This window comes from Belonocnema kinseyi, chromosome 9, assembly GCF_010883055.1.
Source record: "Belonocnema kinseyi isolate 2016_QV_RU_SX_M_011 chromosome 9, B_treatae_v1, whole genome shotgun sequence".
In the NCBI taxonomy this organism is placed as follows: domain Eukaryota; kingdom Metazoa; phylum Arthropoda; class Insecta; order Hymenoptera; family Cynipidae; genus Belonocnema; species Belonocnema kinseyi.
The window spans coordinates 77229412-77252587 of NC_046665.1; the positions used below are offsets into that span (position 1 = coordinate 77229412).

General features: G+C 27.5%; 3 protein-coding genes across 4 annotated transcripts in view; 2 read left to right on the plus strand and 1 right to left on the minus strand.

Moving 5' to 3' along the window:
• Positions 1 to 6662, plus strand: part of LOC117179678 (protein FAM122A) — a 15631-nt gene extending 8969 nt beyond the window's left edge. For both annotated transcript variants that reach the window (XM_033371701.1, XM_033371700.1), the window contains exon 5: positions 2502 to 6662. In XM_033371701.1, the coding sequence (XP_033227592.1) occupies positions 2502 to 2727 (226 nt within the window). In that variant the 3' untranslated portion in view covers positions 2728 to 6662. The remainder of the gene's footprint in view (positions 1 to 2501) is intronic.
• Positions 6663 to 9853: 3191 nt separating this feature from the next.
• LOC117179739 (ribonuclease P protein subunit p30) lies at positions 9854 to 12550 on the minus strand. Its single transcript, XM_033371798.1, has 7 exons — positions 12172 to 12550; positions 10937 to 11154; positions 10769 to 10837; positions 10490 to 10690; positions 10326 to 10393; positions 10141 to 10220; positions 9854 to 10063 (listed from the first exon to the last, which is right to left on the minus strand). The coding sequence occupies exons 1-7, from the start codon at positions 12263 to 12265 to the stop codon at positions 9945 to 9947; spliced, it is 849 nt and encodes a 282-aa protein (XP_033227689.1). The 5' UTR covers positions 12266 to 12550; the 3' UTR covers positions 9854 to 9944.
• A 224-nt stretch (positions 12551 to 12774) lies between these two features.
• The window catches only part of LOC117179668 (WD repeat and FYVE domain-containing protein 2), a 20025-nt gene continuing 9623 nt past the window's right edge, over positions 12775 to 23176 (plus strand). Inside the window, exons 1-5 of the mRNA XM_033371687.1 lie at positions 12775 to 13058; positions 17547 to 17688; positions 17792 to 17997; positions 21531 to 21770; positions 21866 to 22004. Of these exons, the coding sequence (XP_033227578.1) occupies positions 12898 to 13058; positions 17547 to 17688; positions 17792 to 17997; positions 21531 to 21770; positions 21866 to 22004 (888 nt within the window). The 5' untranslated portion in view covers positions 12775 to 12897. The remainder of the gene's footprint in view (positions 13059 to 17546; positions 17689 to 17791; positions 17998 to 21530; positions 21771 to 21865; positions 22005 to 23176) is intronic.

Genomic DNA, 23176 nt, shown 5'->3' on the forward strand with positions numbered 1-23176 from the left:
AAAAACTAAATATGTTGTTCGATAAATTCTTGATAAACGGCGTTACCAGTTTTAAAAGTTCAAGTACTCTAAAGTTTGTCAAAGCCAATTTCCCATCAAATCGATCAAAAAAACGTATGTAAAATTCTTTAAAATACAACTTTTTGCTGCTGAAACGATTCTGTGATTTAAGCATGCATTTTTAGTTTTATTTTTTAGATACTTCATGCATTAACTTGATTATTATTATTTAAGTTTTAAATTAAATAAATAACGTTTATTTCCTAAAATTCTCCAGAAATCCCTTGAAATCTTTTAAATATTTGGATATCGTAGAAAATCCGATAAATCTCGTAAAATGTTTGGAAATCCCTTAAAATCTTTGGAAACCCTGCAACATTTTTTGACATCCCATGGCAATTTTAAAATCTATTTAAATTATTTGTAATCTCTTAAGGTAACTTAAAATCTTCAAAATCCTTGGACACTTTTTATGTTGCCTCATATCCTTTGAAATTTTTGAAATCCCTAGAAATCACTTGAAATAAATTTTTATTTATTCTCTAAAGTTCTCGAGAGATTTGTTGAAATCTAGTTAGAATTAATTGAAATCTTTGGAAATACCTTCAAATTTAATCCTGCGAAATCAACGGAAACCCGACAAAATTGAAAATCCTTAAAATCCGTAACATTTCTTCAAAATCCGTTTATATCCTTTGGAATACCTTAAAATCCCCTAAAATATTTGGAAATATTTGAAAACATTTGAAATCCCGTGAACGTTTTATGAAGTCTGATAAAAAAAAAATCGTGTAATTCTCTGAGATTCCTTGAAATTCTTGGATGTATTTGAAATCTTTCAACATTGATGTAAACCTTATTCAATTCATTAAAACCTGTGAAACCTCCGAATCCTTTGAAAGAATTGGAAATTCTACGTTAATAGAATTAATATTTCATTTTTTGAATCAATTCTTCCAATAATTTAAATATATTCGTGGGCGTACACATGAAAACTTTATTGCTGCAAAATCATTATAGGCCTATACTATATTTTTTATAATATTTTTTCGTAAAGGAATTCTAAATCTTAAGTGTGTGTAGGGTGCCCAGTCTTTCCTCTTTTTCTTAGAATTCCCCTTTTTTCCTTAAATATACGATATTTGTATTGCGCGAAAAATTCTCTGAAATTAGTCAGTGTACCCATTATTGAATAAGAATTAAAGCAATTATAGGACTTAAATCAATTGTCTATGAATAAATCATTTGCACTTTTCCAGTGGTGAACCATTAAAAATAATCTTTAAAAAATGTGAAGCTCACACATTTTAAATCATGTTGAAAGTGTGAAAACTGGAGGCAGAAGCTGTTATTCAATTCAAAATGGGAACAGTTACAAAATATATAGTACTTTTTAAATCATTTTCAGAAGGTGAATACTTTTTAGTTGAAATGTACAAAATTAAATATCTAGTTAGAAAATGGAATATTCCGAATTCATCAACTGCAATGTTAAATGTTGTAACTTGAGCAATTTTTAATTTAAATTTAAGGGCACTGAAGAGTAGGGTGGAGTAAAAATGCTAAAAGAAATCAAATCGTTTCAGCTGAGGAGACAAAAAAAAGCTTGTGGGTTGACATTCGACAAAAGTGAAAAACAAATTTTAATCAGCAAACTTTAACGATTTCAAATTCAAAATATTTCCTTTTAAGTCAAAAATTATGACGAATTTGTTGTGTTGACAACTTTCACTTGAAAACAATAATAAAAAAGTACGAAATTTTAAAATAAATTTTTTGCTCAATACATTTTTTTAAAATGTACAAAAACATGTGTTTTTTTATTGTGTCATATGCACACATTTAAAAAAGAGTTGAATATGTCGAAACTGAAATTTATTCAGCTTGGACCAAAGAAACATTTTATCATTTTGCTTTTACGGACAAAAACTTTTGTCGGGGTTCAGGCTTTTTGCGATTTCATTTTTTCTTTTTTGTGGTTTTGGAACTTTATAAGCACCACGAAAAAGTATCAATATAAAAAGCATGTTTTTGTGTATTTAAAATAATGCTAAATAAGACAAAAAATTTAATTCACAAAATTTGTAATTCTAAATTAAAAAACAAGAACAAAAAATATAAGTCGATTTCAAATTTTTGTTCTTTACTTTTTTGGATGTCGACCCACAAATTGCTGTCCTTCAACTCAAACGACTCGATTAATTTTATCATATTTATTTCGTTTCACTGAACATATAAAAATGGTATATAACAAAATTTTAAAAATAAATTCTTTAATGGCAGAAGTAATTAAAAATTCATTGAAAATTGTTTAAAAATTTAATATTTCTTAAAAAAATTTGTTCCTTTCGACATATAAGATAAATGTTCAATCTTTCTCCTATTTTTCCCCTTTTTCGTGAGAAAATTAACCTATTACCGCTTTTTTTGACCTCCTTTTTGCGCTCTGATCCCTGATATTGCTTATTCAATTATAAATGTTTGAATAATTTTATTTCTAGGTTAGATGCAATTGCAAGTCCACTTCCAGGGACCATAAGTTCTGTAGGAACCCCAGAATCCCTATCCAGTGCGGATTCCCCTAGCTTTTCATTTCAACCTGTAGATAGTCCATCGCCGAGTCGAATTCTGACAAACGGAGATGACCCGATGTCTGACAACAACGAACAGACGAAGACATCAGACAACTCTCAGATAAATCAAAGTGGTCAGTGCAATTTTAGGTGAATAATGTGTTCGGCAAGGTCCCAAGAAACTAGTTGTCAGCAAAGGGAGAAGGATTCCAAGACTTCTTTGTAAATCATTGTGCTAACGTGCCGATCAACTTCTATTCGCCAATTACTACTTGCCAATCTGTGCCACATTTATGGCGAACTAAACGATAAGTCATTATTGATTTTCTTTTTGCGTGTTTACTTGGAACCTGTATCAACGTCTTAAGTAGCACTTGGGCGGGATCTGGTTCGAAAAAGCGAATATCTAACCATATTAATCAATCAAATGCTGATAATTTAAAAACTGGGAATCCGAATTAAATTAATAATTCGAATTTCACCAGATTAATCCCGATACTAAAGCGGAACTCTAAAAACCTGCATTTTTAGAGATAGGAATTGCAATTTTTAAAACTGGACTGAATATTTAAATAGCCCTCGTATATTTTTCGAACGAGTCTGGGTTTCTGGAATGAGAAATGGACGGAGAAACTCAGTAGTTTGTTGAATTACGAGCGTCATTAAAGTGGTAGATCGATAAGAAACGCGAGTGCGATATCGAAGCAGGTTTTCTTTTGTAACAAAAGCGCTCCTTGCTGAATTGGAAATTAGTAAACCTTGGGATTTTTGTTTATTCTTTTTCACCAGCGACGTATTTACCGGCTAGTTTCCACCCCTCCCCCGAAGTTTCAACTGATTTGGCGCGAAATTTCTAAAGGACTTTTTGGCCATCATTGATATCTTTCTTTTTTCACCGGTAATATCACGAAAGAGGGAAAGATCAAAATTGAACGTGTCCCGTAATACGGGTCAATACCAAAGTACAAGTAGTATAATGCCATAAAATATTTCTAACTTTGTTTTCAATGCCATTGATAACGCTGTATTTATGAGTTTTTGTAAATAGAACGCCTTACCTTACTGAAGGTAATCTCTTGTTGGTATGTGATTTTAAATTGAGTTTGTCAGCGTAATAAATGTTAAGAATATTGTGTAATATTATGATGTGGACCATCTGGATGACTGTGTTTATAGTTGCGAGTTCTGAGCTAATGATGGGGAGTTTAGATTTTAATTTTATTGCTTCAGGGTAATCCAGCTCGGTGTAAATTTATATCCCATAACCGGGCAGTTCTCGCTTATAACCGATCGCAGCATCTGAAATGTGATTATTTTCTTCGGAGGTCAGTCACACTCGTATTCGAGAATATCAAGAAATAATTTTCTGGAATTCTCACTGAAGTCGTGTGATTAATTGATACTGCATAAATATCCGATTTTTCTCTACTAGAGAGTCGATTTTTAGGATTCCTTAGTGAGTGAAATCAAAGTCTCTAGTTCTAAGTGATCCCTGGTCAGAAATTGGCTAGGCATTTTTTTTTAAGAAATAAGGTTGGTTTGTACAAATGTAGGAAAGAAAAGTAATTTCAAAATGGACTCTCTTGCAAGTAGAATATTAAAAAGTGATGGAAAAATATTGGAAAGATTAGCTCGAAACGATTTGTGGTATATTTAGTAGGGTGGGTCGAAAAGAAATCAAATTGGAAGTCACAAACACCCTAACACTTGAAAATTGCATTTTAGGTCCCTGTAACCTGTGTAAATTTTGAAATAGATTGATCATTCAACTTCCACAGAGCAGAAATCTATTTAAAAAATTCGTAATTCTGAGAGTTGCAAAAATCGATGAGAATTTTTTTTGTAATTTATGTCCAAAATTAAAATTCTTATAAGATTTCAATATTGTCAGGTTTTCTAGGAAAGATCTCGTTTTTATATAACTCAAAACAATTTTTTTTTGATATTTTAATAAGCTTTGCAAACTATCGTAAAATTTTTTTGAGTATGTTTATATATTATTGATAAAATTGTAATTCTCAGAGCATTGCAAATTCGTCAATATATTTTTTTCTCTCCAAATCTACATAATATGTCAAATTTCCAATCAGGTTGTAAGATTTTTGAAAATGGGGCGTAGTGTTGACGTTAAGACAAAAAATTAATATTAGCGATTTTTACCAAACTCTGGGGATTAAACGGGTTTTAAACTTATTTCAGCCCCGCGGAACTTAAGGATATTGATCGATCTATTTCAAATTAGACACAGATTATAAGGGATCTAAAATGAAATTTTTCAGTGCTAGGATTTTTTTTTATTACAATTTTTGTTTTTGACCCAACCTTATGATTAGCTTGTAGAAACAATATATTTCCCGGACTTAACTAGTGTGGCGAGTAATAAAAATGTAAGCATCGATGAAAGTAATGCATACGTGGTTTTTTATGATTTCTTTAAATATCATTGATCTTTATTACATTCACGAAATAAAACGTAGGTTTCTTTAATTAAATTTCAATATTTTTCAAAAAAAAAAGTTGACCTCTCTTCTAATAAAAATACAGCCTATTTGTTGTAAATCACCTGCACGTTTATATCATCTACACAACTAATTGCTTTTTTTCAGTTTTATTCGTCTCGATTTATGTTTTTGATTTGCAAATAATCAATTCTATATATTATGGAAGATCAAAACGTGAAAATGGTAAAAATTCCTGGTATTTTCTAAATTATCTCGAGTTTTATCTGAGATTTGAAATGTAAAATAATCTCCTGTGATCCTAGCCAAAAGTCCTTCAAAATTACGTAGTATGCATAAAAAATAACGTTTCTGTATTATCTTGTTAACTTTTTATCAAGTAGCTCGACGAGCAAGTCAAGACTGGTTGATGATAACAAAACTTATTGATTTAAACTTGACAAAATTTGTTCTCTCTTGATGTCATAGCACGTTTTTATCTCCGATAAGAATGTGCAAAGATTTTCTTATATAAATTCCGTAGCGCCTAATTTCTGGGCATTCCCGAATTTACGAAATAACATTTGATGCTTCCTACTCCTAAGACTGAAATCGATGTTTTAATACTAAACATCTCTAAATTAAAATTATCTCTTCCGCAAGAAAAATGGGACTAAGATTCGTAGCGCTGAACATCGCGTTTTTCTCTGAAAGTAGAGTGAATTAGAAAATTCTCAGGACTTCTACTTTTCACCAATTTGAACAAATTTAAGCGTGAGAATGTCGAAATTGAAGAGTCACCAAACTAGATTGATGAGAAATAGAAAGCTTGAGAATTTGTTTAATTGCTCTAAAATGTAAATTAATATTGTATATGTACATGCTATAGAAAACACATCTACTTCGTATTTGATAGCCTAATTGTAAGTACAAAGTCGAATTAGTAGTTTCGATTCTTGAAGAAGTGAAACTTTAAATAATAATGAATTAAAGTCTCGTGGTTGATAATGTCATACTAATGACCAGCGAGTCAGTTTAAATCCTTGTATAAAGTAAAGGAAGGGAGTGTACATTATTTCTCGCAATTTGCGACAGTAAGTAAGTTTAGGTTGAGTATGTGTATCCGAGTAGTGACAGTGTTTGTAAATCGTATATTATTAAATAAATTGTAATAGTAAACCACTTATTATTCCCGAAGGTAAAAATGTACGGAAGAGCTGCATACTGATAAAAGTAGTAAGTGTTTACCGTATTTAATATTTAAATATACGAGCGACATCTACTGCTTACGTTCTCTCGATAATAACCGTTACCATTCGATGTATTGAGACTTTTTACTTCGAATTGACGAATTAGAAATTGCAATTTGTATCAGAATACGTTAAGCCAAAGATATGTATCGATCCTTTACTAACTGAAGAGTCACCACCGATAGAAATGTGCTAAACTAAATCAATCGACTTCCTTTTAAATCTTTTATACTTGCGTATCATTACCAATACTGGCCTTTCTGGTTTAATTGTTAACATCTAAGCCACTGACCTGCCCGCCTGAATTATCAATTATAAAACTTTTTGCAATAAAAAGAGACTTGTGACTAATATCTGGTAATCTCTTTTTAACACAAGATGAATATATTGTAATTTTCAACTATTTTACGGTAATAATAATTTATTCAGGGTGTCTATTCTATCTGGATATATCAGGACATTTTTTTTTTTTAAGTCAATGAATTTATTCGAGAGATTGTCTTAATTTTTGGTTTAAAATGCAATATAAAATTGAGTAACAATGATTCTTAATTAGTAAAAGTAGCTTTAAATTACTGTATTTAACTATTTTGTTGAGAATTCGTTTTTTATTTGGTTTGAAATTAATTTTTTTTTAACTGAAAATTTAACTATTCTATTTTTGGTTGAAAATTTACCTTCATCTGTTGAAAGTTCAAGAATTTCGTTGAAAACGCATGTATTTTGTTGGAAATTTAGCAATTTTTTTGCAATATTTTCACCCTCTTGAGAAAAAAATCTTTCATAGTTAAGAATTCCACTTATGTTGAAAAATCGTATTTTTTGGTTGGATTCAACTGTTTTTGATTAAAAATTAACATCTTTTTTGGTTAAAGTATCAACTACTATATCTTTCATTCCGAATTCATATTTTGTGGAATGAAAATTTAATTACTTGGTTAAAAATTAAACTTTTTAAAAATTATTATTGTGTTCTTGTTTAAGGTTCATCATTTGATTTGAAAATTTATTTCTGGTTAAAGATTAAGCTGTTTTGTTGAAAATTAATTTTTAACTGAATATGTAAATAACCATTCCAATTGAATATTCCACCATTTTAGTTGAAAATTCATCTTTTTGGTTTTAAAAAAATGCACTATTTTATTTCAAGATGCATCAGTTTAGTTGAAAATTCATCTCTTTTGTTAAAAAATTTAATTATTTCAGTTTAAGATTCATAATTTTATTTGAAAATTTTTCTTTTTTGTTCAAAATTCCACTAATTCAGTTAAAGATAATCATGTTTTCGAAATTCGTCACTGTTAAAAAATGTAACTTTTTTTAAATTAGTTTTTTTGTTTGAAAATGACTGTTTTTTTAACTGAAAAAGCAACTATTTCAATTGGATATTCTATCATTCTATTTAAAAATACATCTCTTTGGTTGAACATGAAATGGTTAAACTGGAAATTTAACTATTCAATTTTTGGCTGACAAATTATCTCTTAGTTAAAAATTCGTTATCTTGGTAGAAATTAATTAAATTAAATTAATTAATTTTTGGTTTAAGATTAAACTATTTTTTTGAATATTCATTTTTTTTAAATTCTTTTTTTTCCAACTGCAAATTTAACTATTCCATTTATGTTTAAAAATTTATCTTTTTTAGTTCTGAATTCAGCTATTTCGTTGAAAATTCATGTGCTTTGATGAAAAATGTTCTTTTTTTTGTAGAAAATTTATCTTGTTTGAGGATTAATTTTTTTCGTTGAAAATTCAAGTATTCCAGTTAACTGTATATCATTTTATTCGAAAATTGATCTTTTTGGTCAAAAATAAAACTATACTTGGTTGAAATTTAAACTATTTTGATTTAAAATTCATGGTTTTGGTTTACAATTTATTTATTGCAGTTGAAGATTCACCATTTTAATTGAAAATTCGTCACTTTGTTTAGAAATTTGTTGTTTTTTCCAAGAATTTTATTGCTCCGGGAAAGTCAGGGATTTAAACAAAAATCTTGCAATTCTAATGAACCGTCAAGGATAAAGAATTTTATTTTTTTTTTAATTTTAATTTGAAATTATATTATTCTTTGTAAACAAATTTTATATTAAATATTTTCCATGATTAATATTCTGGTCTTTGAATATTATTGGCTAGAGAAAATAAAAAATTGTTTGGAAAAATGAGGAAATTTCGAAAATTAAATTTTGCGGTCATCCTAGTATAACATTATTGTTAGTCATTTATTTGCCTTATTTGTAATTCTATTTATTTATTTTCCAGATGACTTATATTTTTGGTTACAAATTTAATTATTTGATTGAAAATTCAACAGTTTTGTTACAAATGTTTCTTTTTGGTTAAATATTGCACTGTTTTGTTGAAAATTTGTCTTTTTGTTTTAAAAGTTTATCTGTTTTAATTCAAATTAAATCGTTTTTGGATAAAAATGCAGCTTTATGGTTCAAAATTAATCTTCTTTGGCTGAGGATTCAACTATTGTATTGTAAATACACCTCTTTAGTTAAAAGTATAACTATTTTGTTTAAAATTATTTTTTTTCAATTTTAAATTCTACTACTTGCCTAAAAGTTGATCTGCTTTATTAAAAACGTTGGTTTGAATGTTGAAGGTTCCTTCTTTTGGATCAAAATTCGCTTTTTTAAATATATTTTTTAGCTGAAAATGTAACTTCTATTTTTGGCTAAAAACTGATTTTTGTAGCTGGAAAATTCATCATTCGAGTTAAAAATTAATTTCTTTGGTGGAAAATTGCACTATTTTAATGAAAATTAGTATTTTTTGGTTGAAAATGATTTTTCTTGTGCTGAACATTTACATTTCCTTTTTTTTTTAGAATTCATTTGTGTAGGTTGAAAATTCATTCCTTTCATTAAAAATTCAGCTATTTCGGTGAAAATCTAATTATTTTGCTAACAATTCAATTCTGCTTGGAAAATTAACGATTTTTTTGAAATATTAACTATTTCATTTTTTGTTGAGAATTAATATGTTTGTTGACCATTTTGTTGACAATTTTTCAGTAAGAACAAAATTCAAGTATTTGGTTAAAAATTCAACTATTTTTTTGAAAATTTATTTGATCCTTTTGCATTGAAAATTTATCTAGTAGTCTGAAAATTTTGAATTTCAATTTGAAATTGTTTTCTTTCGTTTATAAAATACCCTGAAAAAAGTTTGAAGAATTCATAACAAATTTTAAGATTTCAGAAATAGTTGAAAGATTTAATAGATTTAAGAAATATTTTAAATTCACAAAAACATGTAAATGTTCCAGTAATCGTACAACTTTGTTATGATTTGAATATATAATTAAAAGATATGTTAAAAGTAACATTTAACGATAGAACATCTATTTATAACATTTTACAGTAGAAAATGGAATTTAAAGTATTTAGATTGAATAAAAAACAAAACAATTGGTTTCAAAAGTGTTAGGAAGATTTTAAGATTTTAAAGGAACAAAAGGTTTCAAAATACTTCAAAAGTTCTCACGAAGATTTCCCTTAATTTCTATTTGCAAAAAAGCATATTTCCTTCAATCAATTAAAATTTTAGTAATTAAAGGTATGTAAAAATCATTATCTGGATTAAAAAAGAAATTTATGTACGATAAAGGCTATGATTAATTAAATATGTACAAATTTGCAGAAAAAAGTAAATAACATGATGAGATTTTAGAGTTTCATTTTCTTAGCAGCGCTCTCTTCTTCTCTGTCGCTATCTTCACTTTCTGAATCACTTTCCTTGTGGTCACATTTGATTGTAAAAACAGTTCTTCCACAAATTCTTCCTTCTGCAAATTTAATTAAAGATTATATTAATAAAAATATTTTTCTTCAACTTATATTGGATTTAATGTAAAGAACTTACGTGATTTTAAGATGAGTTGTCTACATTGCCACAGTATTGAAGCTTTTGCCCTCACTTCGTTTAATCCTAGAACCGATCCTCTAAAGTAATTTTCGTTAAGGATTATAATTATGGAATTCTCTAGGTACATTGATTTAAAATACTAGAGTTTTTTTTTAACTTGATAACATTTTTTAAAAGGATACAATGTTACTATGTCGTATGGATTCCGGATCAGATTTGCGTCATTAGCTCCACTGGATATTATTACATTCTACAAAAGCACAATTTTTTAGATTTTCATATTCTAATTATATGAATTTAAAATTCAGAACTAGTTATTATTGTTATTATTATTTTATTGAGATACCTTGCTCTTTCCAAACGTATAAAACAAGTGAGCAAAATGAATTGCAAATTTCCGGGTGGCAGATTGAATAACTTCTGCATATTTAATCTCAAAATGTACTCCTCTCTCTACAGCTTGTGTATACAATTTTCTAGTAAATTTCCATCCAGAATTTTTTAGATTCAGAGTAATTAAATCAGCATTCAGTTGAGAACAAGCGTGCTATAGAAAATAGAACGAACAAACATTACATTGAGATTTAAATTAGTTTAGATTTTCTTTTAATCAAATTTGACTTACTTGAAAAGCATTTTTATTTTTTGGCAATACTGCAAATATGTTGTATCTTTGTAAAAGTGAAGATTGACTCTGACATAAAGAAATTCATGATTTATTAATAATTCATTCGAATTTAAGTTCAGTTCTCATGCAGAATAAAATATTTCTATAAACAAGGAAGAAACTTACCAAGCTATGTGTTCGGACGGGGTCAGAAAACGAAAATGTAATTCTAGTCAAGATTTTAAGCTTTCCTTTGAATTCGTTAATTAAATCTTCTATTTCTAAAGGAGCCGGCAAATTACAAACAACCGGTTCGCCTACACTTCCTTTCTTCTTTTTTTTCTTTTCTGATTCGAAAATAATTTCGTCGATATTTTGGTTTATTGCTACAGTTGCATAGCCCACTGGAAAAATAGGTAGTTTACTGATATTAAATGAAGCGAATATATTAAATCAAATTATGAAATACATCCAGAATAAAATGTAAGGACGGCATTTAAATTCCAAAGAGGCACGTTATAATTTTGTTGTTTTAAGTATAAAAACAGAGATCAATCCTGCTAATGCAAAAAAAATACCTAAATGTATTTTTAATACATTATTTAAAAAAATTAAGTTTCAGTGAAAAAAACTACTTTTCACCAGAACAGATAAACTTTCAACCAAATAGTTGATTTTTGAACAAAAATATGGATTTTCAACGAAAAATAAAATAGTTATGTTTTTAATTAAAACAAAATAATATTCAATAACATTTTTTAAAATAAAATAAATGTATTTTTAACAAAAAATGGAAGAATTCAATTTTCAGTTAAAACAATTGTCAATCAACAAAAAGGAATTTTGAACCAAATTATTTCCTTCTTGAACCTAAATGTAAAATCTTCAATAAAAAAATGAATTCTCAATAAAATGTATTATAATTGATTATTTCACCAAAAGTATTTAAATGTTCAATCTAAAACAGTTGAATTAAATGAAAAACAACGGATTTTTTAACAAACAAAAAAAACGAATTTTCAACTACAGAAGGTAATGTTTCAACCAAACATGGAATAGTACAATTTCCAGGACAACAAAATGAATTTAAAAAAATTTTTTTAGTGAAAGAAAAATTTTTGAACAAAAATGATGAATCATAGAATTATTAACAAAACATGTAATAATTGATATTTGAACTAAAAAATATCCTAATTTTAAAATAAAAACAGTAACATTCGACCAAAAAGGTGTGTTTTTTTAACAAAACAGTTTAATTTCCAACAAAATATAATAATAAAAATAACTTCAACTTCAGTTTATCGAAAATTGCCTGTCAGGTTTTCCCTGGTATTCGCTGATCAGCTTTGAATTCCCTGAATTTCTGGAATTCCCAGTCCTGTAGCAACCCGATTGCATTAAAAAATGTTATATGTACTTACTGGAATAAACTTTTAACAGAAGTTCACGTAGACGTTTCTTATCACCTTCGACGTAATTAAGACAAAGGTCACAAAAACCATAATTGTCTGTCATAATTCTTCAATTAACTAACATTCGTTTCGAGAATACTATCAACTTAATTAATTTGTTATACTAAATTAGAAATGAAAACGTTAAGCATCATTATAAACATAACCTACAAACTCTCAGAAATACGTTCTTTTTCATAGAACTACAATCTTATTTTGCACAAGCCTTAATTATTATAGTTTAAAGTGGTTCTTATTTGAAGTGACCCACTTTTGTTGCATATTTTGTATTGAAATAACAATTCGTAACCAATTAAAAAATGTAAAACATGTAAACAAACCCTACCACGTGTATGTAGAAACACAAGGTGCATTTTCAACACATGAACCAATGAAATAAAAACTGTCCAGATCGTGAGCGAATCAAAAGGCTATATTTTATTAAAAGATATCTATTGATCCAATTGAAATTGACAATTTTTGTATTTTTATCTCTATTGAAAATAGACTGTGGATGAATATAATGGCGCATTTTCACAAAGAAATGGAAAACCCTTAGGCTTAGGCCCTTGTCCAATGTGTTTGTGATACATCCCTGATTAAATATCGAAGTCCTCCAAGAAGAACACTAACACGGCAACTGTCAAATGACAATTGCGTTGGTAAATTTACGCTATCGAAGGTGAAAACGGTGAAATGACAGCAGAAATAAAACCCGTTCCGGGAGTTAATCATGATAAGTTCAGCACGAATCGAAAACCCATCCTCCTTTCGAAATTAGAAGGCTGCAATGACGACGTTAATGCGGCGATTATCATACCGCGGGAAGACGGTGTCATCAGTGTTTGCGATGACAGGTATTCTTTTTTTATAATAACATTAAAACCAAATTTTCCAGGATTCAACATTTTTAAAAATGAATCTAAAATTTAACCCTAGCACATTGACTTCACTACACTCCAATATTCTACTGCATTTCAAAAATTTGGCTTCTGATTTCCTTATAAAGGCGTACCTCGTTCTACTTTTTACCCCCTCGTTTAATAAATATTTGGTACATTACATTCAATTAAAGATATTCATCTGCCATAAAGTTATTTTCATCACAGGGATTTACCTTCTAGAATTTTCCTCTCTAGTGTGCAAATTAAAAATAATCTTAAAAACGAGAGTACTTTGGATGACGGTATCTTTTTTGTTAAAAATTCATAATTTCAAAATTATAAATTTAGTAACAAGAGTTAAGTTTGTTTTTCGCCTGAAAAAATTGAATGAGCTTTTAATTTTAGGTAAAATTGTCATTCGAAATTGGTCTTATTGTTACACATTTTGAACATGCAGTTTTTTCAATTTCTGCTCATCAATCATGGTTCTCTTGGGTTGACATATAATTATTTAACTTTCTATATGTCACTGTTTCAACAGTGCAAGTAATTTATGACGAAATGGGCTATATATCATGTAATCTGATAAACTTGTTATTGGATTTCATTTCTTAGTATATAGCACCTGTTACTCAGCGACTGGCAGAAAAATTATCAAATTTAAATTTCTAAAGCAGCTGACCTTTCTGTGGATATCAAATTCTGTGAATTTTTTTACTTGCCCAATTTCGTCATATGAAAAATTCGAAACCTTCGAACGAAACTTGATATTATCTACAGGATTTTTGTTTTCATTAGCCCAGTCATCATAAGTTGTCATCTATTCGCCTATTTTGAAAAATTATTTTAGCCGTTTCATTCAAAGAAAAGACGCCCTTTTTCCCCGGTTTGCAACAAACTCATGGTCAATAAAATTAAAAAATTTGAAGTTTTATAGCTTAACATTTGTCCATTTAATGTAATATAAACTGGACTGCAAATTAAAGGTATGGCCGTGGAACTCTTGGATTTTATATTTGAAAATTTAAATTTAAAAATGTTTAAATTTAAATATCTTTTATCCGAAAGCTCAATTACACATATTAAATATGTAAATCCACGTAATTTTAAATGCTGTAAATTGAAGAATGAATTAATAAATTTTTACATTTCTAAAATTATATTATTTTAAGCAACTTTAAGCTGGAAATTAAAAAAATGAACAATTAGAATTATTGATTTAAACTAAGCACTTCAAATTAGAAAATCAATCGTTTTATTTTTATGCAGTTCCAAATGAATAATTTTTCAAATTTTAACTATAAACCAGAATGTGTTTTTATCTTGAAATATTTTAAAATATTCTCTTAAATTTAGTTTTTCAAACAAAAAATTAAATTATTTAAAATAATCTTAAGAATATTAAGAAAACTTTTTAATTATGTTAATACCTTTCAAAATCCTTAAAAAGCTTCAAAATTTTATTTTGAAACTAAATTATTTTTGAAAATCCAAAAAAATTGATAGATTTTTTGAAATAATTCGAATCTTTCCTGATTTTTTGTTTAAATCTGGTTAAATTAAAAAATTGCCTTGAAATCTGCCAGATTCTTTTTCGATAATTTTGAAAATCTCTTTAGATCTTTGTCAATATTCTCTTACAATTAATTTTTAAAAATAAAAAATAGTTTTAAATTTCCATAGGAATCTTACGAAATTGTTTTCATTATTTTGAAGTCTTTCATAATTCTTAAGAAACTTCTAAATTTTTAGTTCAAAACCTCCAAAAATATACATTCTTTACAACTATTTGAAATCATTTCAAGTTATAAATTAATTTGGAATCTTTTCAAAACTTCTAAATATCTCTTCAATTTATTATGATTTTTCTAAATTAATAACTGCTCAATTAGTATTTATAGATAGAAGTTCAACAGTTTTTTATTTGAAACATTTTAGTTTCAAATTGTTTAGTTTTAAATATTTTATGTATTATTACTCGTTTTTAATTAATATTAAAATATTGCTAAATATCCCAAAATTGTTATTTTTCGTAATTAAACAATTTAAAATTTAATGGTTTCGAAGTTGAATATTTTAGACTGAAACAATATTTGAATAGAATGTTCAATATAATGAAAAGATTTTTTATCACAAGTTTTGTATTTCAAAAACTTTTAGGTAATAATTGTTTAATTCCTCAAAAATTCATTTTAAAATTCTTTAATTTAAAAATGTACACTTACAAATGAAGATCTATGATGAAATATTTTAAAAGTAAATGATTTTAAAATTATGTATTGTAAACTGAATGATATCATAATTTTGAACTGTACATTTAAAAATAGTTGAAATGGAACTCATTTTAAATTTATAAATAATTTCTGGGAAACAAAAAAGGATGGAACAATTGTTTTAAATTGCATTATATCATCATAAAAAATTGTGTTATTTGAAGTGATTGTATTTGATTTCCCCTGATATCCCAAAATCCCTGGTTGTTTTCCAGTGCAGCGGCCATCCTGAATTTGTCACCTATTTTGGAAAATTCACCTTTTTTCGATTGACAAAGTAAAATTTTAATTCCAATTTAACCTGAAAAACATTGCGAGACAGTATTCAATTTAATTCAGTTCGCGCTTCATGCTCATGCCGAATTTGACTAATTTAATACACTTTTTTCTTGCTAAAAATTTAAATATTTAAATTTGATGAAGAATGATACAAACTACCAAAAAGAGTTGTCGATCTTTAAAGAAATTTAATTTTTCCTTCTTGCATGGGAGACCATTTTTAGTTTTATTTCTAAATCTGACGGGAAAATCTCAAAGAATTTTAAATAATGACGATTTTTCTAAAATTGTTAAAAGATAATTTATTCAAATACCGTAGCAGTTTTCTACTCTCGATTTGTTCTTTAAAGTTCTAAAAATAATTATCTGGGGACTTTTTTTTAACACGTTATATTTTAAACTTTTATTCATATATAAACAAAGCCGGTTAAAATAGATAGTTAAAATATATAGTTAATTAAAATTTTTTTAACTCATACTTAATATATCATAATTCTTTTTCATCATTATTCTTTCACAAAAACGAATTAGGATAAAGAAAAAAAAGTTAATTAACTGCATTAGTCTAAATGATACGACATCTTAAAGAAAAATTAAAAAAAGGTTTTTGATATTAATCTACGTCGTCAGCTTTAGGAGTTTAAATAATCATAACATCGCAAAAAAAAAAACTTCAGCCGGATGTAAAAAGAAATCTACAAGTTATCATTTTTTTTATATCAATGCAGTAAAATACGTGTTATTTCATTTTCTTTGAAAAGATTCGGTAGCAATTTTTCCTACATATTGGATCATTATAGTGTAACGTGTTGAGCAAATAAAAATATGTTAAAAGCATTCTTATACACCTTCTTTAGAAAACAGAAACGTACGTTTTCACCTTCTTGTAGGAAAAATAGGTAATATCATGAGACGCTTGGCTTTTTTCTTTTCATTTTGGAGTCAATAATTCAGATTGCAATATTTATTTAATCGTGGTGGTTTCAAGACCTGAAAACCCTGGAAAAGTAATTGAATGTAGAAAAACTTCTGGAAATATGGAAGTAATGAATCTTTAAAAAATTACTTCAATTTTTAATTTGCGAATTTATACGGATTGATTTTTTTTACTAATAAAAAAATTATAATTTCAGATTAAAACCAAAAATTATAATAATTGTTCATAATTAAAAAAACATTTCTGTGTTGAAATGTTGTCACAGGCTTATGCTGCCCAATATGTCGAAGGCATTTTTTTTTGGTTAGAGTTGGATTTTTATTTGATCATTTTGCACGGGGCTGTCCCGGTATATATCATCAGTCACGGACGCATTTTTATAATGCAATCAAGTGATCTGATGAGAGCAGTCTGCCCAGACATATTGGACAAAGCCTGGTTTTTACCCCATCATTGACGGACTGGGATGCAGTCAAGTACACGATGGGGGGACCTACAGCTTAAGGTGGGTTCCGAACCACCAGAACCTCGGTAAAGGTACATTGAAAAATTTCTAGAGGTACCGGCTCAGGGATCAAACCCCGGATCTCTGAGGTGAAGTCCGAGTGTCTAACCAAATGATTATTATTATAACAATTATTATTGTGATGAATAGAATTCTCTGGCTTTCTAAAAAGTAGACCTGGGATTTTGTTCAAAACCTGTCTTCTGTAAAATCCCTGTTAATGTTTCCATCATTACTACAAATTTGAAACGTTTCATCTTCGCTTGACATTATTAATTTTTTTATTCTTCAATCTTAAGAGGCTTTCAGATTAAAATTAATTATAGATTTGCTATTGAAAATTCTTCAATTAAATATATTTCAACTTTTAAAGACATTTAGTTGAAAATCTTTAAAAGATTTTGCTGTTCTGAATTGATAAAATTCACATTAATAACTCAAATTACATAATTCTGTTGTTATTATAGAACTGTGAGAGTATGGTTGAAACGTGATTCCGGTCAATACTGGCCAAGTGTCTGTCAATATATGACGGCAGGAGCCACAGCGATGGATTATTGTGCAGAGACCAGGCAATTATTTGTAGGCTTAGAAAACGGTTGCATAAATGTGAGTAATTACATTATTTATATAATTCTGTGATCATTATTATTATTAATTAACATGTAACTGGAAATAAAAAATTCATCTGTTTTTTTTGTGTATATTATAGGAGTATATAATAGAAGCGGATTATAATCGAATGACTGGCATGAAAGAAGTCCTCGTTCATCAGGGTCGCGTAACCGGAATTATATTTGCTGCAAGTACCGAATGGATCCTCAGCATCGGACGAGATAAAGCTTTCCATCTTCATTGTTCAGCAACAGGGCGAAAATTAGGAACGTACCAAACAGATGCTTGGTACACTGCTATACAGTATCCTTTTTTGGACTTTATTTTTAAGGTTACCAGAAGAAAATATTTGTATTAATTATTTTGTCTTGAAAATATTTTCAATTAAAATTTAAAATTAATATTAATACAAATTTTTTAGTATTTCATAGTATCTTTTATCTACAATAATAGAGAAGAGAAGTAAGGAGAATATTCATTGATAACTGATGAAAATTGATAACTTACAAAATTATTATACAATCTTAATTAACAATATATAGACAACCAACCGTTTCATTCTGGTTAAAAAATACCAATTACCGACGAAAAACATTGACATTGAGTTCTAAGCCGGTTATATTACTTTGAGAACGGTAACGAGAATGAGAATATTACCGAGAATATAACCGAGAAATAAATTCTCTGAGAATTTATGAGAAACTCAGAATTTATTTTAATGTAATAGAAAATTTCATTTTGTCGTTAACCTTTCGGTTAAAAATTCAAATCTTTTTTTGAAAGTTTCTCAGCTTACCTGCTTTAGCAGAAATTAAATCTTTTTTTGATAAAATTGCAACTGTTTGATTAGAAATTAAGCTATTATACTATTTTCTTTGAAAACTGAACTATTTCGTAGAAAATTTACTTTTTCTTTAAAATTGATATTTTGGTGTTGAAAAATAAACCGAAATATTTTCTGGATGAAAGTTCCACTAATAAATTTTTTTATTACAAATTCATCTGTTTTAGTACAAAATTGATCATTTTGGATAAAAATAAAACTATTTCGTAGAGAATTTAACTATTTTGTTAAAAATTCCTCCTTTTTGGTTGAAAAAATTCATCTTTTTGAATGGAAAATTAAATTTTTTTCGCTGAAACTTATTTTTTCGTTACAAAAATTCAATTTTGGATGTTACTGAGTTAACTGGAATCTTTTGTAGATGAAAACTCAACTTTTTTGTAATAAAAAATTCTTCTGCTTTAAGATCAATTTCATATTTTTTGATAAAAATGCAACTATTTGCTAGAGAATTCAATAATTTTTTTAGAAAGTCATCATTCTTCTTTTCTTGATAAATCAACTAATTTGTTTAAAACATTTAGTTGAATCGCTTTGTTAAGAAGAAACTTTTTCTGTTAAAGATTTATATTTTAAGTTAAAAAGTTATCTCGTTGGTTAAAAGTTTAATTATCTTGTTGAAAATTAATGTTTTTTAATTGAAAATTCAACGAATTGGGTCAAAGTTAAACTAAATTATGAGATTTTTTTATTTATTGAAGGCTTATGTTTGGTTGAAAATTTAACCGTTTGGTGAAAAATACTTCTTTTTCTTTTGGTTTAGAATTAATTTTTTAACAGAAAATGTAACTTTTTCATATTTTTTAAGATTGATATTTTTAGTTAAAAATTCGCGTTTTTTTGTTCTAAAAAATAATTTTTTAGTTTGAAATTTCCTTTTTTTCCGTAAAAATGCATCAGTTTCGTGGAAAATTAATTTTTTGTTGGACAGTCGTATTTTTTGTTTGACAATTGAATTTTCGTAAAGAAAATTTGTTTTCTGATGTGCAGGTTCAATAATTTAAATAAACTTTTATTTAGTTTTTGAGTAAAAAATCTTCACTTGTTGCAAATTCTTTTTTTTTTGGTTTTAAAATTCTCTTCTTTTGTTGTATAAATTTCATTCTTTTTTGATTAAAGATTAAAACATAAACTATGACGCTTTTTCATTGGCAATTTGTCGTTTTAGGTTGAATATTCAACTATTATGTTAAAAAATCAATTATTTTGTTGAAAATTCTAGTATTTTGTTAAAGAGTTATCTATTAAAGTAGAATATTTTTTTAATAACTTATACATTTGAAAAATTTTTATTTATATATAACACACTGTTTTATTCTGCTTATAAAATATTATAAAATTAAAATGCTGGTATTTGAATATTAATGATTTGAAATGAAAAATTAGTCAAAGAAAAATCAGAGAATTTTGAAAATGTCACGCTTCTAAGTTTTCCGGGAGTGGGGTCTTCTTATTCTACTTCGTGGTATTTATTAAGTTATTAACCTATTATTCTGTTAATATTTGTAATATTCTGAAATTCTAATAATTTCTGTTATTAACAGTAGCATTTTTAGTCGAAAAACACTAAAATGGCATAAAAAAATTGTTTAAGATTGTAAATCTTCTTTAAAACCTAATTTAATTGTTCACATTATGCGATTTTAAATGAAAAACGTTAATGCAACCTAACTTTGTTCCAAAAGCGCGAACATAACATCAAATTGTTCAAACCATTTTTGTTTTCTTCGAAAATTTATCTTGAATGATTATTTTAATGATATTTTATGATTTTTAATGATGACTTTTTATGAAAATTACCGATTTTCAATATAAAATGCAAACAAATTGTACAACAATTTCGAATTTAATGATTTCATAATAATCTGAATAATGTTATAATTTTAAAAACCCGAAATACCAATTTTCGATGTAAATCACTAACATAACATGTTTTTAAATGGTTCTAAATTTTAAATACTTTTTGAAATTTAACGATTTTTGTTTAAAATAACTGGTTTTCCATGAAAAATGTTACCATATCCTTAAATTATTCAAAAATGGTACATTTTCTTTTGGATTTTTATGGATTATTCCGATGAGCAACGCAAAAAATTATCTTCTTTGAAATCTAATGTTTTTTACTAAAAATATCAAGATTTTTTATTAAAAATTTAGATGTTCGATGAAAAGCACAAAAATAACATAAAATTATTAATATATTCTAATTCTTGTGTATATTATACTGTTTTTCTTTTCAAAATACCCATCTTCGGTGTGAAACAATAACTATTAAAATGTCAGTTTCCGATAAAAAAAGGTAATTAAACCGAGAAACGTAAATTAGCCCCGCTGCGTCTTTCACTGCGGTATCAATTCTCGGAAAAACAAACCTGGACGCCTCAATTCCAAGTTCCAGTTTATTTAAAAAAATATATATATATATATTCCTCAAATTGTGGAAAATTGGCAACCCTGATGATTTTTTATCAAAAATGCTAATTTCCTATCAAAAATCTAAAAAAAAACCTACAATTTTCAAATTCTTAGTCTTCGAAACTTTATGATTTTTTTTTAAAATTCTTTAAAAACAACAGATTAATTTACAACGAAAAACATAAACATGTATAATATTTCTAATAACTTATTGGATAATATTGAAGCTTTATTTTAACTGCGCAAGTGTATTTAAAAATTACAAATGTTTCATAATTTTTGTATTTTTTTAAGGATATTTATTCTGTAAGGGATTATATATAGATTCATTTTTCAAAATTCCAAGTTTAAGATATAAAACAACTTCAAGTAATGAAAGCAAATCAAATTTTTAACAACAATTATTGCGAGATTTTCAAGGCATATCAATGCATCGCTTTTCTCAATTTCTTAGACCATAAATTATTTGCTTTGTTAAGAAAATATTTCAGATCAAAATTGCAAACAGACAAATCCTCTAAAGTCCCTAAAATTTTTAAATTACCAAAACGGAAAGTTGCAACCTTAACTTGATCAGATTCGATGCTCAATCAAAACACGCCTTCGTCGGAGATTACTCCGGTCAAATAAATATGTTGAAGCTCGATGAAACTGGTGTCACTTTTATCACAACTTTGAAAGCCCATACTGGTAGCATTCGATCTTTAGCATGGGATTCAGAAAAACAGCTCCTATTTTCCGGAAGTTTCGACCAAAATATTGTTGTCTGGGACATTGGAGGCAGACAAGGAACTGCCTATGAGTTGCAAGGCCACCAGTAAGTTTTCTTTTAAAGGAAAAACTCAGCACATCTTTTCTTGATAAACAAAATTAGAAAATGTGAGAGAAATTTTAAATGTGAATTATTTTTAGCAATAAGGTAACGGCCCTTTGCTATGCTGGTGCTGAAAGAACATTGTTGTCTGGAGGAGAAGATGGCGTAATCGTTTGCTGGGATATGGCAGCAAATAGAAAAGAAACTGCTGCTTGGGTTGAATCAGACACGTGTCAGGTATCTTAATTTTTTAAAATAAAATTCTTTGTAATCTTATAATTAACAGTCTCGGGTTTAGGCTTTTAAAAAATGAAAGATAAATAAAATTCAAAAAGATTTGTGAGAACATAGTTTTGAATTTTTTTCAAATAACAACGAAGTTGAAATTATTATATTTTTTGTTTAATAAATCCTCCCATTTTCTCGAAATTAATATTTATTTCTGTAAAACGTCATAAAATCAGTAACGAAACAATTTGAGAAAATTTGTTTATTTTTTATTATTATTTTTTACAAATCGATAATAATTGTAAATGTTTTAAACAAATTTAATGAACAAATCCATTTTTTTTGTAATTTTGCGCTCTTAATACTTTATTCTTTTGACAGAATTGATCAAAAATATTTCGAAAATATATAATAATATTCAACTACGAAATTATTGTAGATTAAAACACCAGGAATCTAACGATCAAATTTGGATGATACACTCTTAAATGTCTCAATTCGAAATAAAACAAAACAAAAAAAAATATGTAAGAAAAAGAAGAGAACCCTTAAATCCCCTTCCTTCTTTTTTTCTTTTGAGATTTGTTATTATATTGTGACACTCTTGTCAAATTTTTAGAACAAAACTTAAGTTTAAAACTTAAAGACTCCCTAATGAACTCAAAATATAATTTACAAAATGGTTAGAAATTTCAAAAAATTGTAACAAATAATTTCGGATGACTATTTAATTATTTTTTTGGATGTTGTAATGTGTGGGTGGTTTATTTATTATTTCTTAAAAAGGGTGTTGATTGCATACCGAAACGTTGATAGATTATTATTATTATAATAATTATTATTATTACACCATTAAGCCATTTCCCTTTCGGGGTAGGCGTGACTCACTCGGCAGGGGAAAGGAGTAGTGTGTGGAAGGGATAGAGATTTTTCAGATTGATCCAGAATTCTCGTGCTATTTAAGTAAATAACACGTTCGTTCCGCAACACTGCTCCGACCCAGGTTGCTGATCAATCTCTCTAGCAATCACCCCAAGCGAAGAACCTCATGAAGTCGTTGTGCAAGGTTCCCCACTTGGCATACTTTCCTGTCCTGGCATACTTCTCTAGCTTCTTTTATGTCCATGCATTTTATCATGCAGGCTCTCGTGTTTCTGTGACTTCTTATGACTCTTCTAAGT

What these genes read in the sequence shown, in the direction of transcription:
- LOC117179739 (XM_033371798.1), bottom strand. Translation starts at nt 12,265, where the DNA reads ATGACAGACAATTATGGTTTTTGTGACCTTTGTCTTAATTACGTCGAA. An exon ending in CCGTCCGAACACATAGCTTG is followed by an intron (nt 10,838 to 10,936) that starts GTAAGTTTCTTC and finishes TCTTTATGTCAG; the next exon opens with AGTCAATCTTCACTTTTACA. An exon ending in ATACGTTTGGAAAGAGCAAG is followed by an intron (nt 10,394 to 10,489) that starts GTATCTCAATAA and finishes GTGCTTTTGTAG; the next exon opens with AATGTAATAATATCCAGTGG.